Source organism: Maniola jurtina, chromosome 9 (genome assembly GCF_905333055.1).
Source record: "Maniola jurtina chromosome 9, ilManJurt1.1, whole genome shotgun sequence".
Taxonomy (NCBI): Eukaryota; Metazoa; Arthropoda; class Insecta; order Lepidoptera; family Nymphalidae; genus Maniola; species Maniola jurtina.
In genome coordinates, this window is record NC_060037.1 from 6832412 (window position 1) to 6848196 (window position 15785).

Sequence of the window (15785 nt, forward strand, 5' to 3'; positions counted from 1 at the left end):
ACCCATGTAGAGAGAGCTCAAAGAATTTTTAAGTAGGTTGTATAAAGATCGGTCTATGTGAGGCGGCTACACTCTAAGCACACTTTAATCTCTTGAGGCTTTTTATCATCATCATATCATCCCATGTAGGGAAATCGGTTATTTTCTTACGATCTATCTGGTACCTAATATTAAAAAGCAGATAGATTTTTTGAACTCAAACTTTGTAATCTCTTAAACTACTGAACCGATGTTAATAATTCTTTCACTACTAGAAAGCTTATTTATCCAGAAGTAATACCCATATAATATAGGCTATATATTATGTATAAATATATAAAATTTCACCATAACGAAGACGGACGCATCAGCTAATCATTGATAATAAACATTATATTCGATAACTAAGGTACCTACTACCTATGTATACCTACAAGTGTACCTATCTAAGTACCTACATGCATAAATGTGAAGAGTTGAAGATACTTGAAGACAAAGCTAAGAAGATGCTGCATCCAGACTTTAGTGACGAGTAGTAGAGGAACAGAAGTACCTACTTACTGAACACATTTGAACCACTGACCCACTTCGCATGTCTGTTTCAAACATCACGTAGCGTAGCTGTTGCATTGCTCCATTTTTAAGACTAGTTCGGTGTCTATTTTGAATCACAAGATTACGCCTTTAGAATAACTAGGTAGGTAGTATAAAATGACCAACAAAAACTATGTCTTCTGAATACTGTATGCATATATTTATTTTATTACATACATTTATGAGATATACCTACACAATATACACAACTACATTCATATCTTATAGATATTTTTAGTGCAGGATATAATGTACAATCTAAATACATTATTTGCTTAACTAAATATTAGGTATATAAAACAATATTGACACTCCCGGACATAATCACACTTTTTTTACTGTTTTTGTAGATATGAATAAATATTTAAGGAATGCTGTGCAAAAAACGTTTATGAAGGGTTGCCATACGTTTATAATATAATACATAAAATCCGTTCATTACGTACGGAACCTTAAAAGAGTGATGCACGACTCGCACTTGGCAGGTGTTATTATATTTAAACAAAGTTTTTCAGATATAAGCAGCGTCATGATCTACGTGACTAGAATCAAGTCATGACCATCTAGGTAGTCATCTAGGTAGGTCATACCAAACAAAATCGAGATCGATTTAAAAAAAAATATGAAGCTGTAAAAATTTGTATGACATTTCAAAAGGCAATCGGTTATAAGCAAAAACGAGTTACAGCCCGCAATAGTTCGCAATGCTTAGTAAATAGAGACATCTGGGCGTTATTTATATAAACCAAATAAAATATCCTCGTCGTAAAATATGACAACCCTCCTACAAAAATGCAACTCATGTGGCAACAAGTAATTACTGTAATCTGTATTTTATACAAAATAATTAATTAGCACCTTTGAAAATAGTGTAATTACTAATTATGGTAAAATTTTATGGTAAAATTATTAATTTTACCATAATTAGTATTAATAAATAATTGAGGATTAGTATCATAGCGGTGCTAATTCGATCCTACTTGTATATTTTAGCTGAAGATATACATTCATCTTAACTGTCAGGTGTAAAAGTACAACTTGCCTTATACAAAATCTTTGAAAAGAGCAACCGCCGAGTTTCTTGCTGGTTCTTCTCGGTAGGAAAGGCATTCCGAACCAGTGATAGATGCTTTTGACGATTCGAAAGAACTTGTAAACGTCTAATTGAATAAAAATATTTTGAATTTGAATTTGTCTAATACAAGTTATACTTTTAGACCTGACACACAATTTTTGTTGAATTCTCTGAGGTGATGACAAGTAGCGTCGCATTTCTAGGAAGCGGCGGGGAACGGGAGCAAAGCCTACACCCGTGTTACCCTGCAAGCAACTTGGTTTATTGTATCGGCGCAAACAAGAATGCCAGAGAATTCAAGTTTGGCCTATACATAATTTATTTTTTCTAAGCTAATAGATGTTCTGAAGGTGGAATTTTAATTCATTGTTAGTTCGTTCTAGCAAATGTCTTTCAAAATGCTTTCAAACGCTATGTATAGCTTGAGGTGTGTGAACTGAGGAAAAATTGATTATTATTTTTAGAATGTTCCCTGAGGAAAAAGTCATCACTTTTTTCTGACCTGTGAATTAAGATTTGTGTAAAATCAAATTAGCACCATTGTCTTACATAGATAACACACTTGCATACAATGCTCCTAATATTATAACCATCGATATTACAACAAAACAAACAATACCTACAAGTTTTAAGACATTTTATTTCTCACTAAAGTCAAAGTCAAATTTTATTTCACTTTGACTTTAGTGATTGAACTATTAATTATTTCTAATCTCTTTGTTAATACTGGAAAATATGAAAATAATCTTCCAATATTCCTTAGCATTAGACAGGACTACTTTTCATATATATTTATAACTTGCGCATTATATTTTGCGTCATAATTCATTTAGGAACTGGTATATATTAATAAAGAAAACTTCTATCGATAAAAGCGATTTAAAATCAAGCTTAAGAGAGCTTCAATCTTAATGCTATGTTATTAAAGCCCACACTTATTATATAAGCTAAGTTAAATTTTTATTTTTTATGTAGAATACTATATATACTGTGAATAATTTATCAAAGAATAATTTAAAAAAAAATAGACAAAATCGCGAGCGAGGGAGATGTTGAAACGATAAATCAATTAGATTATTTCACTAAACAAATCTAGTGGTATCATAGAATGCTGAGCCTAAGGGATATGGCTAACTCCCGGTTTATGCCATTTCGCTGCATGGCATATACAAAAATGAGATTTCCAACGTAATAGCTCGAAAAGCAGGCTTTTGTTGCTTAAGTTTGGGCGGCAACGGACTGCGTTCGAGATTCACTGTAGTGACATTGGCGCAGAGATGACGCTACTATGAATTATTTTCATATGAAATTATTTCTTTTCTTCAAACTAACTTTTCAATTTTCGCATTTACAATGGTTTTCTACTCGCGCACCAAGGCTTCCTTCCATACTTTGGAAGGATGGGTCATTATTATGTAATAAAATTATTCGACTATAGACAACAAAAAATAAAATAATCTAGATCATTAGAGATGTGAAGCAAAAAAATACATTAAGTAGTAAGTTAACAACCTTGCAACAATAAATAAATATAAAAAATAACATTAATAATTATGAAATGTATCACATTTTCGTTGACAGTATTAATTGATCTACAATTTGTATTAACATTGATTTTAATTGTACTATGACGACGTCAAGTTTAGTATATCTCCTAATTTTGGTAGAACAACATCTGGAAGCGGCGCTGTTTTCTCATTTCGTATTTTTTCCACCTCCTTGGCAGAAGTGACTCCGGTCATAACAAGCAGAGTCTGAAAACCGCAGCGTACTCCGAATTCTATGTCCGTATTACACCTGAAAAGAAATAAATAATGAGGAGCTGGCGAACAAAACATTGTAAAACTATATGAAAGCTGTTGAGACTTCAGTGTAACTGTACGGTCTTTGGCTCAATTTTAGCACAATTTTAGGCTGATTGCTTCACTTTTATAAATATTGCGTAAAGTGTGTGCGAAACAAGTAGTTCAATCTAAGGGATATGAGTATACATACATTCTATAAAAGCAGACTTCAGGGCTTCTGTATTTCATCCTTACTCTATGACCTGCACAATTGTCATGTTTCAACTTCAGATTGGACTTGTTTTGCATTCACTAGCACTAGCAATCATAAAACAGACAGACATACAAAAAAGTGATCCTATAAGGGTTCCGTTTTTCCTTTTGAGGTATGAAACTCTAAAAAATATAATATGATACAAAGTAAAATTACCTGTCACCAATCATCAAAGTCCTTCCTGGATTAAGCCCAAATGACTCTAGGAACTTTTTAACATAATCATTAGGTTTCCCAAGTACCAAAGCCTTCCTCTCTGAACATGTTTCAACGGCTCTCACAAGAGTGCCTGTACCAGGTATAATGATCGAGCTGGACTTTGGAAACCGCTCGTCTGTGTTGGTCGCTATGAACAGACACTCTTCATTTGAGAGATACGATGCAGCCTTCATGAACTTGGGGTAACTTATATGCTCATCAAAGCCAACAACCACAGCTCCCACTTCAGGGTCCAAATCGGATGGGTTCATTGACTTAAAGTCTGTTTTCACTTGATCTGGCTGAAACAAGTTATATTGTTCAATAAATACAGAAAACCAATTACATTATACCATAGATATAATATTATATTCATATTAAAATTGTGGTGTATAAAATGTGTTCTCGCCGACGAATAGGACAGAAGATACAAAACACACGTGAATAAAAAAGATTGCGAAAACGGTTGCAGTGATCCATAGTAGTTAATTATTACAAATATTTTTTTAGTTTGCGTTTGTAATTGTAGGTACTTTTTTCAGGTTCCGTACCTCAAAAGGAAAAACGGAACCCTTATAGGATCACTTTGTTGTCTGTCTGTCTGTTTATGGGTATGGTGTATAGGTGAACAAACAACTGTGAAAATGTATAAAAAATTGAAACTCAATAATCCCAGTTTATTATTACATTCTTACATTCTTAATTGTAGCGTATAATAAAACTTACTCCAACACCTATATGTCTTATTCCAACTGCTTTCAATTCATCACCAATTCCATTTGAGCCGATTAAGTATACTTTTTTCGTGAAGCCTATGCCTTTGAGGTAATGTGCTACTAGATAGGCAGTTGATAGAATCTCCTCCTGTGAAAATTACACAAACACAATATTAATTTAAATATTAAAAGGTATTAATTTGATAGTAATATGTGAAAGTTGATAAAGATGGCGCCTATACATAGCATGTAAAATAGGGCTGGTGAGGAGCTGACTCCACAAGTTTTACAGAAGGTTTTTTATTTCTACTATCCTAAATAAAATATCTTTTACTCATTGCATAGCTCTTCATATGCACTTTAATTAATTTAAAATCAAGTGTTGTATAGATAGGTACAGTGTTTACAGGAATGTAACAGTTTCTGCAGAATCAAAAGCTGCCTTCTACCTCCAGTTTATTTGCCAGGTTATTTACAAGATTTGGATGTTAAAGAGAAATATTATTAAAATTATTCTTAAGGCACCACCTTCACAAGCGAGGGAATCACAAGGAGTCCGACCAATTATTGTCAGAGATAATATTAGGGATTAGTCTATAAGAGTTGTATCGAATTTGGTGGTATGACGGGATTATCGCCGCGATTCTCTCGTCCGTGGAAATGGCACCTAAAAGTCGTGTTCTTACCGGCTCAGCAATGTATCCTAACTCTTGAGCTTTCACTGCAAAATCACTACGGATTTTAGTGGAGTTATTGGTGACATAAAATATTCTTTTGCCCATCTTGCGGAAGTAATTCATAGCTTCTGGTGAACCAGCAATTGCGTTATTATTTATCCATAACACACCTTAAAAATAAAGCTATAGTTACACTTGCTGACCTTTAAAATATCTGCATAATAATATGTGTTGACACTTGACACATCTAAATTAATAATAACCAGATGCAGAAATATTCATCCAAGATGCAGAATAAGTTTTTAAATAATTAGTAGAATGTCATTGTGTTGGAGTTTGTGTATGGAGCAGCAGACCACATAAATTAAGTGTCCAAAAATTGCTAAAAACTACTTGATAATTACAAATACAAAAGCTTGGAAAAGCTTATATAATATTTGTAATCTACAAACTAAACTCTTTCAGTAAACATCCATCTCTTTTACTCAGGTCAGGTTATGTGAATTTTGTAGTAAAAACACTAAGTTCTAGAAATGAAAATCCTCTGCTAGAATGTTATTAAATTCAATGTAATAACAAGCTTATATTTTTCCAGTGATATTTACGCATATGACTAAAATAGTGATGCAGAAATGGTGAGCTAGTGGAAATTACAATATTGGTCCTGTAAATGTAATTTTTTTTGAGTACTTACCATCACAATCACTTAAAACTGTATCAAAAGAATTTAAAAACTCTTGTACTTGATCTGCAGTTGCTTCTTGAAGATTGAAAACAGCTGATTTAAACATTTTCTTGGTGATTTTTAATGCTGGCTTACAGGCTTTGCTGCTACTATGTATCCTACTAATATAACAGAAGTTATAGTTTAAAACTTTATTAAATCGTCGTAACATTGTGGTACTGTTTATCAAACTTAAAAAAGCAATTGTCTCTTAATATTTTAAAATAAAAAGCAGAACCATTTCAATGTAACCTACCTTTACAAAATTTGAAAACCTGAAACCCGAAAGGTCAAACAAATGTCAACCATCTTTATATCAAATGTCAATGTCACACTTTTAGGGTTCCGTACCACAAAAGGAAAACGAACGCTTATAGAATCACTTTGTTTTGTCTGTCTGTCCGTCAGTCGTGTCCGTCAAGAAAATCTATATAGGGTACTACCCGTTGACCTAGAATCATGAAATTTGGCAAGTAGGGAGGTCTTATAGCACAAGTAAAGGAAAAATCCGAAAACTATGAATTTGTAGTTGCATCATTCAAAAAAAATTAAAGTACGGAACCCTCAGTGCGCGAGTCTGACTCGCACTTGGCAGGTTTTTTTACAACTGGCTTTACGGCTCTGGGTACTAGCTCTTTTGAGACTAGTCACACAGCCGTCACGGGTAACATTGTAAACATGTTAAATATTGTGAATCGACAGCTAAGCATACCACACCATGACCACACCAACTCCTACGCTAGCAACAAATTGATGGGTTTTTGAACTAAATACTATTTACTGTTTCTATTGGACACTTTTTCAACTTTTCCCCCGAGATAGTGATAGGTATTATATGGCTCCATAAGATATAATATCTTTGGCTCTACACTCCATAGATCTACAAAAAAAATTGTTGCTACCACAGAGTACGTATTTTTTAGGTAGATAAGGGTAGTCTTTGATTAGATAAAAGAGGGTAGAATTCTATTCCGTGGATCCATAGGTACACAATATTAATTTTTTGTTGGCCTTAAAAGAGTGACATTCAGGGCCCTAAAATAAATTAAAAAAAAAATTTTGTTTGGTTTGCACATAGAGATAGTATATGTAGAGGCACTAGCGAGTAATCATTTTAGAGGCTACGCGTGCGACGACGTAGCGTAATTCGTTAGTTGCATCTAGCCCGTTGTAGCGTGTAGTACTTTCCAAAGAAATTGTAACTTTAAATAGTGAATTATAATATATATTTTTTTAGTGTTCATTTCTTTTGTTTTTATTACTACCCTGGTAGAGAACACGGCGCTACTATATATCCAGCAACATCATATATATATACATCAAATATCTGTACAAATATACCTGTACATTGGTGACTCGGACTTTGAACTACCAGGGTAGCGCGTGTTAATTTTCTTAATTAAAATAAAGTAAAGTAACGTAAGCTAGGGCAACTCAAATTAACACGTAGGAAGTGAAAAACTAAAAAACTTTAAAAATGGCGCAACCTACGACAGTAGTGAAGGATGAAGACACGTATTTAGCGTCGATATCTATCACGTCGAAGATCCCGGAGTTTTGGACCGACCAACCTAGGGTCTGGTTTATCCAGCTGGAAGCAATACTGGCACCACAAAAACAAGGAGACGCATCCAGGTATAATATAGTGGTATCCAAGCTGGGTAAGGATGTCATACAACAAGTGACGGACATCCTCATCAATCCTCCGGAAGAGCGTAAGTACGAGGTACTTAAAGAAAGGTTGCTGAACATGTATGAAGAGTCGGAGAACCGCCAGATACAGAAGCTCATCGGGAAGATGGAACTGGGTGATCAGAAACCCAGCCACCTCCTCCGAAAGATGCAGGATCTGGCCAGGGGTAAAATTAATAATGAGACCCTAAGCGTTTTATGGCAGAACCTGCTACCAGCAGCAGCACGAGGCGTTCTGGCTGCGACAGAAGCTAAAGATCTAGATAGACTAGCCGTGATTGCTGACAAAGTAATGGAAACTATGAAGTCCCAACTGATAGCAGAAGTGGCAGTTAAGGAGGCGGTACCCGGAACTTCGTCGATGGCAGCTGAAATAGCCAGGATACATGCAAGGTTGGACCAGCTGGACAGGTCCAGACACAGTTGGCGAGGCAGGCGAGGTCGCGGAGGTTTCCGTGGTCGTTCGCGTTCCCGAGGACGAGAGGAAAACAGATCCAGACGTACCCCGGATAGCCCGGACTGGCTCTGCGTGCATCATTTTAGATACAGGCAGAGAGCTAATCGCTGTGAACAGCCGTGCACCTGGAATACGAAGCAGGAAAACTAGTGGAGATGCAGGTGGAACCGGTGGGTACCTGCGTCGAATTAGGGAACCACCGTTTATGTATTACGGATAAGGAAAATGGCATACGTTATTTAATAGACACAGGTGCGAACATTTCAGTGTTGCCTAAAAGTTATAAATCAGTGTGTGACAGTGCAATGAATAATAAATACAAACTTTATGCCGCGAATGGTAGTGAAATACAAACTTTCGGAACAAAGACTCTAGTGTTAAATTTAAGATTGCGTCGTGCGTTTAAGTGGACTTTTGTAATAGCCGACGTTAAACAACCCATTTTAGGTGCGGATTTTTTAGCTAAGTATAATTTGTTAGTAGACTTAAGAAACAGACGATTGTTAGATCAGGAGACTAACATGTATGTAATTTCCACTATAGTAAACTCGGAGCATTCATCTATTTTTACTATAGCCGAGTCGCATCCATGTTATTCTCTCCTAAGTAGGTTCCCAGAATTGACAATGCCAGCGACGTTCAAAGAACCACCACGTCACAGCGTAAGACACCACATCGAGACTTCAGGTCCTCCGGTGCATGCGCGCCCAAGGCCGCTGCCGCCGGACCAATTTAAAAAGGTAAGAGAAGAATTTCGCCTTATGCAGGAAATGGGTATTTGCCGCCCGTCAAAGAGTGCGTGGGCGAGTCCTCTACACGTCGTACCTAAAAAAGATGGTAATATAAGGCCGTGTGGAGACTATAGAGCGCTGAATGCAATTACGAAGCCTGATAGATACCCAATTCCTCACATAAAGGATTTTACGTTTATTTTAGCCGATAAGAAAGTATTTAGCAGGATTGATATTAACCGAGCGTATCATTTTATTCCGATAGCAGAGGAGGACGTGGAGAAAACAGCTATCATTACACCTTTTGGTTTGTTTGAATGGCCATGTATGTCTTTCGGTTTAAGAAACGCAGCACAAACGTTTCAACGTTTCATGAATAATTATGTTTTACAGAATTTAGAGGCAAATTTTCAACAAAATAACCCGGATTGTGCGAATTATAAAGCAGAATTTGTTTTTTCATACTTAGATGATTTAATAATAGCTAGCGAAAATAGTTCGCTCCACGAAAAACATTTAGAGGCCGTTTTTGAAAGACTACAACAAGTTGGGTTAACTATTAATTTAGCAAAGTGTGCGTTTTCACAAGATAAAGTTGAGTTTTTGGGTCATGAGGTGTCAGCCAGTGGCTTAAGGCCGTTGCCAAGCAAGGTCCAAGCCATTGTAGACTTTCCCAGACCGAAAACGGTAGAGGAACTTCGTAGATTTCTAGGCATGGTAAATTTCTATAGAAGTCATTTGCGTCAGGCAGCCGAATATCAAGCTGAATTAAATAAGTATCTTCACGGAGCAAAGAAACGTGACAAAAGTAGTATAGTGTGGACAGAAAGTGCTATTCAAGCTTTCGAACAATGCAAGTTGAATTTACAGAACGCTGCTTTGTTAGCGTATCCGATTTCAGGTCAAGTGCTTGCTATAATGGCAGACGCGTCAAATACTTGCGTTGGAGGCACATTGCAACAAAGAGTAAATAACGAATGGGTTCCGTTAGGTTATTTTTCGAAAAAATTGACTGACACGCAACAAAAGTACAGTACCTACGACAGGGAGTTACTTTCGCTTTATTTGTCAGTGCAATATTTTAGGAACATGTTCGAAGGTAGAGATCTCGTTTTGTATACAGATCATAAGCCGTTAACGTTTGCGTTTAAAAAGCTAAGTAGTAGTAAAGAAACGCCGCGAAGGACCCGTCAGTTATTATTTATTAGTGAGTTCACGACGGATATACGCTATACAAAAGGCGAAGAGAACGCGCCTGCGGACGCGTTATCGCGCGTTGAAACAATTTCGTGCCCGTCTGTACTTGACTTCACAGAAGTGGCTATTGCGCAAGCCAACGACAAAGAGCTCACAGAATTGCTAGGAACAAGAAACGGTAATACGAAACTAATAAAAATAGACTTGCCGAGTGTAAATAAGCCGATTGTTTGTAACTTGCGAGGCGATAAGGCTAGGCCTTACTTACCAAAAAAGTTTAGGCGTATCGCATACGAAACAATACATAACCTAAGCCATCCTGGCATTAGAACAACAAGGAAAATGGTAACTAATAATTATTTTTGGCCTGGGATGAATAAAGATATAGGTATTTGGGCTAGGTCGTGCATAGAGTGTCAAAAAGCAAAGGTTCACAGACACACTATGTCACCTTTAGGGCAATTTGCAAAAGTAGATAGAATGTGTCATTTACACATTGACATTACAGGTCCATTCACTATTTCAGAGGAAGGCTACAGGTATTGTCTTACAATGATCGATAGAGAAACAGGTTGGCCAGAAGCATTTCCAATTAAAGATATTTGTGCGAAGACAGTAGCCAAACTCGTGTATGAAGGATGGATTACTAGACATGGGTGTTTTATTAATTTGAGATCAGATCAAGGAAAGCAGTTTGAGAGCAGTCTCTTTAGGCATTTAATGAATTATTTAGGAGTTCATAAGTTTAGGACGACACCGTACCATCCACAAAGTAATGGCATGATCGAACGATGGCATCGTAGTTTTAAGACCGCCTTAATGGCGAGATTAAAGGACAATAGATCGTGGGTTGAAAAAATGCACACCATTATGATGGGACTACGTGCAGCACCACGCAGTGACACAGGGGTAAGTGCCGCGGAATTAACCTTCGGGCGAACTCTGAGGCTCCCTGGAGAATTTTTCGAACCATCGGATAGTAAGATAACGGACGGTGAGGAGTACCTAAAGCAGTTGAAACAGGTAATTAGTAATTTAAGACCGAAACCCGAGACACACAGAGACTCTCGGACTATTTTTGTACACCCTGCTTTAAAAGACTGTAAAAAAGTTTTTGTTAGAAACGATGTAATGCGTAAGTGTCTACAACCACCGTATGACGGTCCCTATGACGTCATAAAGCGGTTGGAAAAAGCATACTTAGTACAGTTACCCAATAGACAAGCCCATATTTCTATTGACAGGTTGAAACCGGCTTTTGTCCTGGATATCGAAAATCCACGACAAACGCCGGGTGAAACGTCATGTAAGAAAAAATGTAGATTTAGTGACGATGACGTTTTGCCGACTCATACAATCCGTACTACTCGGAGTGGGAGAGTCAGCAAAACGCCCGTTAGGTATCAGTAGAATAATTTGAGTATCAACTAGCAATTAAGCAATAAGCATTACGAAATAAGTATTGTAAAATGGCCCCGATCCGCATATATTATTTTTCATTAGAAGACATAACTAAACCTTATTATTGGGAGTGTTAGAGTGGTTGACGATTGTTATAGTTTATTGGATAGTGTGTAAATGTAAAATGTAATGTAACAAACATTCGAAGCGTTGAGTGCAACGAAGGCTGGATGGCGTGGGAATAGCAACAATTGTAAGTGGACTTGCCACAGCGACCCCGTCGCCACCCGCTCAAGTTGTAGTGACTCATCTCAAGTATGATGTGTTAAGAGATGTACCATGTATCGAATCAAAGGAACACTTTAACTGGGTGACGTGTTTAAATTATGATTCGTTGGGTAAGCGGATCGGAAACATTGCTAGGGTTGTCGAAAAATAAAGAACGAATATTGTGAAATAAAATTAAGGTTGCGGAAATTTGTATTTAGTTAATTTTTATTAAGATAAAAATTTGGGGTGGTGTGATGTAGAGGCACTAGCGAGTAATCATTTTAGAGGCTACGCGTGCGACGACGTAGCGTAATTCGTTAGTTGCATCTAGCCCGTTGTAGCGTGTAGTACTTTCCAAAGAAATTGTAACTTTAAATAGTGAATTATAATATATATTTTTTTAGTGTTCATTTCTTTTGTTTTTATTACTACCCTGGTAGAGAACACGGCGCTACTATATATCCAGCAACATCATATATATATACATCAAATATCTGTACAAATATACCTGTACAGTATATAAGCACTTTGATTGTACAAATTTATCCCACTTCATACAAGGTACAATCAATAATGTTGTGTATATAATCTGGACAAAATAATTAATATTGTGCAAGGTTTTAATACGGTAAGGTTTTATGTACCTACTACGAATAAATGATTCCAATGAACGTACCAATAGTATTTATTACTTTGTGACTTAGATTTATAAATACCTAGTTACTAACTAGGTACCAATTTTATTGTTTATTATTAGAGGTAACTAGGTAGATACGGTGTACATAGAATCTATAGCCATTTGTGATTTGCATTACCTACCTACCAACTTATAGAGTTCTGCAGTAAAACCAAGAACCCTTGTAATTTCCATCCATTTAATACCATTATACAGAGGCACGTATAATTTTTTTTAATAAAAAAAATGGCGAGCAAACTAGCAGGCGGGTCACCTGATGTTTAGTGATTACCGCCATAGAGTATTACTGCCCGCCCATAGATAATAACACTATATACCAGAGACTGCTGCCCATGAACATTTGCAGCACCAGATGCGTTGCCAACGATGCGTCGTTGCCGGCCTTGATTTAGAAAAAAATTCAGGGTAGATACGGTCTACCCTCTGAACATAAAAACCGTGAGTCAAAAAAAATTGGTTTACCCCTCGAGTAATCTTGCTAACTAAATAGGTATTTTAAAATCACTGAGGTTTCTAGACAATTGTTAGGATTCATATAGGATCGCTTCGTTGCCAGTCTGTTTGTATGTCTGTCAAATCTCGTCAAGGAAATCACAATCGATATGGGTACTTTACGTTAACATAAAATTTGGCAGTTGGCCATGTTTTATAACACAACTAATGGCCGATTCACACCAATTGCGTATGCAGCACGTACACGTGACACGTGCGTAGTGACGCGCGTGAACCAATAGACGTAACTGCACGCATTACGTCTACGTGAACGTTCACGCCACGCAAGCGGTATGCCATGTTTCATACATAACAATGCAACGGTACGCGCTACGTCTACGCTTACCTACGCAACGCTTACGCAGCCTGTGTGAACGAGCTCTAAAGGGAAAAATCAGAAAACCGTGATTTTTTTATTACATTATCACAAAAAAGTGTTATACTTAATATGTTAATATGAGATAGCTACAAATATCTATACTAAAAGAAGGTAGACACAAGTTAATTTGATTTTTTGTTTCAGAATGCAAGGAAAATGGATAATGAAACCATTATCGAATCGATCAAAGATAACATCAAAGTTGTGAGATTGAACAAACCACGTAGAAAAAATGCTATAGATTATCCTATGTATGTCCAATTAACAAAAATACTTAACGATGCAGCCACTGATAATAGTATTTCAATAATTGTGTTAACCGGTACAGGCGATTTCTACAGCAGTGGAAACGATCTGGTAGCATCTAGAGAAGCGGACTTTTTGCAAGTTTTAGAAGAATTCATAAAAGCTTTCATAACATTCCCAAAGCTGCTGATAGCAGTTGTTAATGGACCAGCTGTAGGAATAGCAGTTACCACACTACCGTTGTTTGATTTCGTATTTGCTTCTGAAAACGTGAGTTTAACTGTTAAAGTCAAAGCCTTTTAATCAAAATGGGTACTATTTTTAACCCCCGACCCAAAAAGAGGGGTGTTATAAGTTTGACGTGTGTATCTGTGTATCTGTGTGTCTGTGTATCTGTGTATCTGTGTATCTGTGTATCTGTGTTTCTGTGTATCTGTGTATCTGTCTGTGGCATCGTAGCGCCTAAACGAATGAACCGATTTTAATTTAGTTTTTTTTGTTTGAAAGGTGGCTTGATCGAGAGTGTTCTTAGCTATAATCTAAAAAAATTGGTTCAGCCGTTTAAGAGTTATCAGCTCTTTTCTAGTTTTCTTGTAGAAAAGAAGGTTAGATAAACGTTAGGTTCATAATATTATGTCAATAGACAAATGTCAAGCTGTCAAGATGGACGTTGCCTAAATACATAATTATTTATTTGAAAATGATGTTTTGAAAACTCAGATACTTTGGATCGTCGGGGGTGTTATAAATTTTTAATTTACACTTGTTAATCATAATGGGTAGATAGGTACACTTTTTGATTGTCAGTTGTGTAATAATTACGTAAACTTAAAACTACGAGGGCTCCAAATGCGCCCCCGCGGGGTGATAGGTCTTACAAGAAACCCACAACATACTCAGCTGGGTAGGTAATTCTTGTTATTATCACCGTTACCTACTGATTTCACACATGACACAAATATCACATTTACTGTCCTCATAAATGACACAAATACCATTACCATCAATCTCTAGAAAAATCAAATTATAACAAACAATTGGATTTTTCAGGCTTACTTTTATACACCATTCACAAAATTAAATATCGTTGCTGAAGGATGCTCGTCTTTTACATTCCCAAGATTGATTGGCGCAAGAAAGGTAAGAGTCGTTTGTTTCAGATGTGCCATTTACTTTTTGGAAATCAAAAACAATATACCCAATAAATACCTAGTAGAATCATAAGATGGCAGTTTTGCAATGTACATGGTCGAAGAAATAGACGAAAAATTAATATAGAAAACTTTAATATTCAAATATTATCGTCAGAAATAGGAGTGAAATAATAGCCATACAAATCTTTAAACGCAAAATTAGGCGCAACGGAGTAATAATAACTAGTACCTTCTTATTTTTCAGGCTATGGAGTTATTACTATTAAACTATAAAATGCCAGCCAAAGAAGCTTTAGAATGCGGCTTAATCAGTAATCTTTACAAAACAGAAGAGTTACAGCAGAAAGCATGGGAGAAGATAACAGAAATTTCTAATTTGCCCGAACATTCTGTGATAACTACGAAAAGTTTGATGAGAAGAACCTATATAGAAGATTTATTAAAGACTAATGCGATTGAGATAGAAGAGCTAAGGAAGATTTCCAACAATGCGAGCAAGTTATAAAATATAGTCAAAGAAATTGACAAATATATCTTGAAGGTTGGATTGGATATTCCCTCTTAAGACTTTTTACAAAAAAACGCTTTGGGTAGTTATGGAATTATAAATATTATGGCAAACATATTGTGTATAGTATATTGTTAAATGAAATATATATTGAGTAAAGTAAAACTTTATGCATTTAAAAATCATCTTTGCTGTCGACATAGTACCTACTTAAACAAGAAATCGAAAAGATTTAGGAGGTATGAAATGGATTGCCAATTACAGGCATAGCGTGTACCGAGTAGGCTCCTGCGTTAGTGGTGTGGGTGGGTGACAACTGTCACAAGTTGACGAATCCTCCGCCTCCTCCTCCTCCTCCTCCTCCTCCTGCATCGCATTATCACACCCCTCCCGCACCGCTCCACTACCGCAGGAACCATCTCAGTTATGCGTTATGAAGGCATAACGCATAACTGAGTTGGTTACTATAAAGATACAGTGGTTGGTTGGTGTACTGTAAAGGTACAGTGTTTATTCGCAATGAGATTGTATTACGAATTT

The 15785-nt window shown here is 36.4% G+C and overlaps 2 protein-coding genes across 7 annotated transcripts; one reads left to right on the plus strand and one right to left on the minus strand.

The window, feature by feature from the left end:
- Positions 1-709: 709 nt before the first annotated feature.
- LOC123868450 (glycerol-3-phosphate phosphatase) lies at positions 710-6347 on the minus strand. 3 transcript variants are annotated; one of them, XM_045910987.1, is made up of 6 exons: positions 6278-6347; positions 5992-6140; positions 5307-5467; positions 4631-4768; positions 3863-4206; positions 710-3445 (listed from the first exon to the last, which is right to left on the minus strand). In XM_045910987.1, the coding sequence occupies exons 2-6, from the start codon at positions 6086-6088 to the stop codon at positions 3274-3276; spliced, it is 912 nt and encodes a 303-aa protein (XP_045766943.1). In that variant the 5' UTR covers positions 6089-6140; positions 6278-6347; the 3' UTR covers positions 710-3273. The 3 variants fall into 3 exon arrangements, with proteins under 3 accessions (XP_045766943.1, XP_045766942.1, XP_045766940.1); XM_045910986.1 differs by having other exon boundaries at positions 5992-6143; XM_045910984.1 differs by lacking the exon at positions 6278-6347 and having other exon boundaries at positions 5992-6271.
- Positions 6348-12283: 5936 nt separating this feature from the next.
- Positions 12284-15410, plus strand: LOC123868451 (enoyl-CoA delta isomerase 3, peroxisomal). 4 transcript variants are annotated; one of them, XM_045910988.1, is made up of 4 exons: positions 12284-12397; positions 13482-13853; positions 14634-14723; positions 14982-15410. In XM_045910988.1, exons 2-4 carry the CDS (start codon positions 13494-13496, stop codon positions 15240-15242), a joined length of 711 nt encoding a protein of 236 aa, XP_045766944.1. In that variant the 5' UTR covers positions 12284-12397; positions 13482-13493; the 3' UTR covers positions 15243-15410. The 4 variants fall into 4 exon arrangements, with proteins under 4 accessions (XP_045766944.1, XP_045766945.1, XP_045766946.1 ...); XM_045910989.1 differs by having other exon boundaries at positions 12310-12330; XM_045910990.1 differs by lacking the exon at positions 12284-12397 and adding an exon at positions 12821-12904.
- The last annotated feature ends 375 nt before the right edge of the window (positions 15411-15785 follow it).

What these genes read in the sequence shown, in the direction of transcription:
- LOC123868450 (XM_045910984.1), bottom strand. Translation starts at nt 6,193, where the DNA reads ATGTTACGACGATTTAATAAAGTTTTAAACTATAACTTCTGTTATATT. An exon ending in AGTTTTAAGTGATTGTGATG is followed by an intron (nt 5,468 to 5,991) that starts GTAAGTACTCAA and finishes TTTATTTTTAAG; the next exon opens with GTGTGTTATGGATAAATAAT. An exon ending in TAAGACATATAGGTGTTGGA is followed by an intron (nt 4,207 to 4,630) that starts GTAAGTTTTATT and finishes AACTTGTTTCAG; the next exon opens with CCAGATCAAGTGAAAACAGA.
- LOC123868451 (XM_045910988.1), top strand. Translation starts at nt 13,494, where the DNA reads ATGGATAATGAAACCATTATCGAATCGATCAAAGATAACATCAAAGTT. An exon ending in TCGTATTTGCTTCTGAAAAC is followed by an intron (nt 13,854 to 14,633) that starts GTGAGTTTAACT and finishes TGGATTTTTCAG; the next exon opens with GCTTACTTTTATACACCATT. An exon ending in GATTGATTGGCGCAAGAAAG is followed by an intron (nt 14,724 to 14,981) that starts GTAAGAGTCGTT and finishes CTTATTTTTCAG; the next exon opens with GCTATGGAGTTATTACTATT.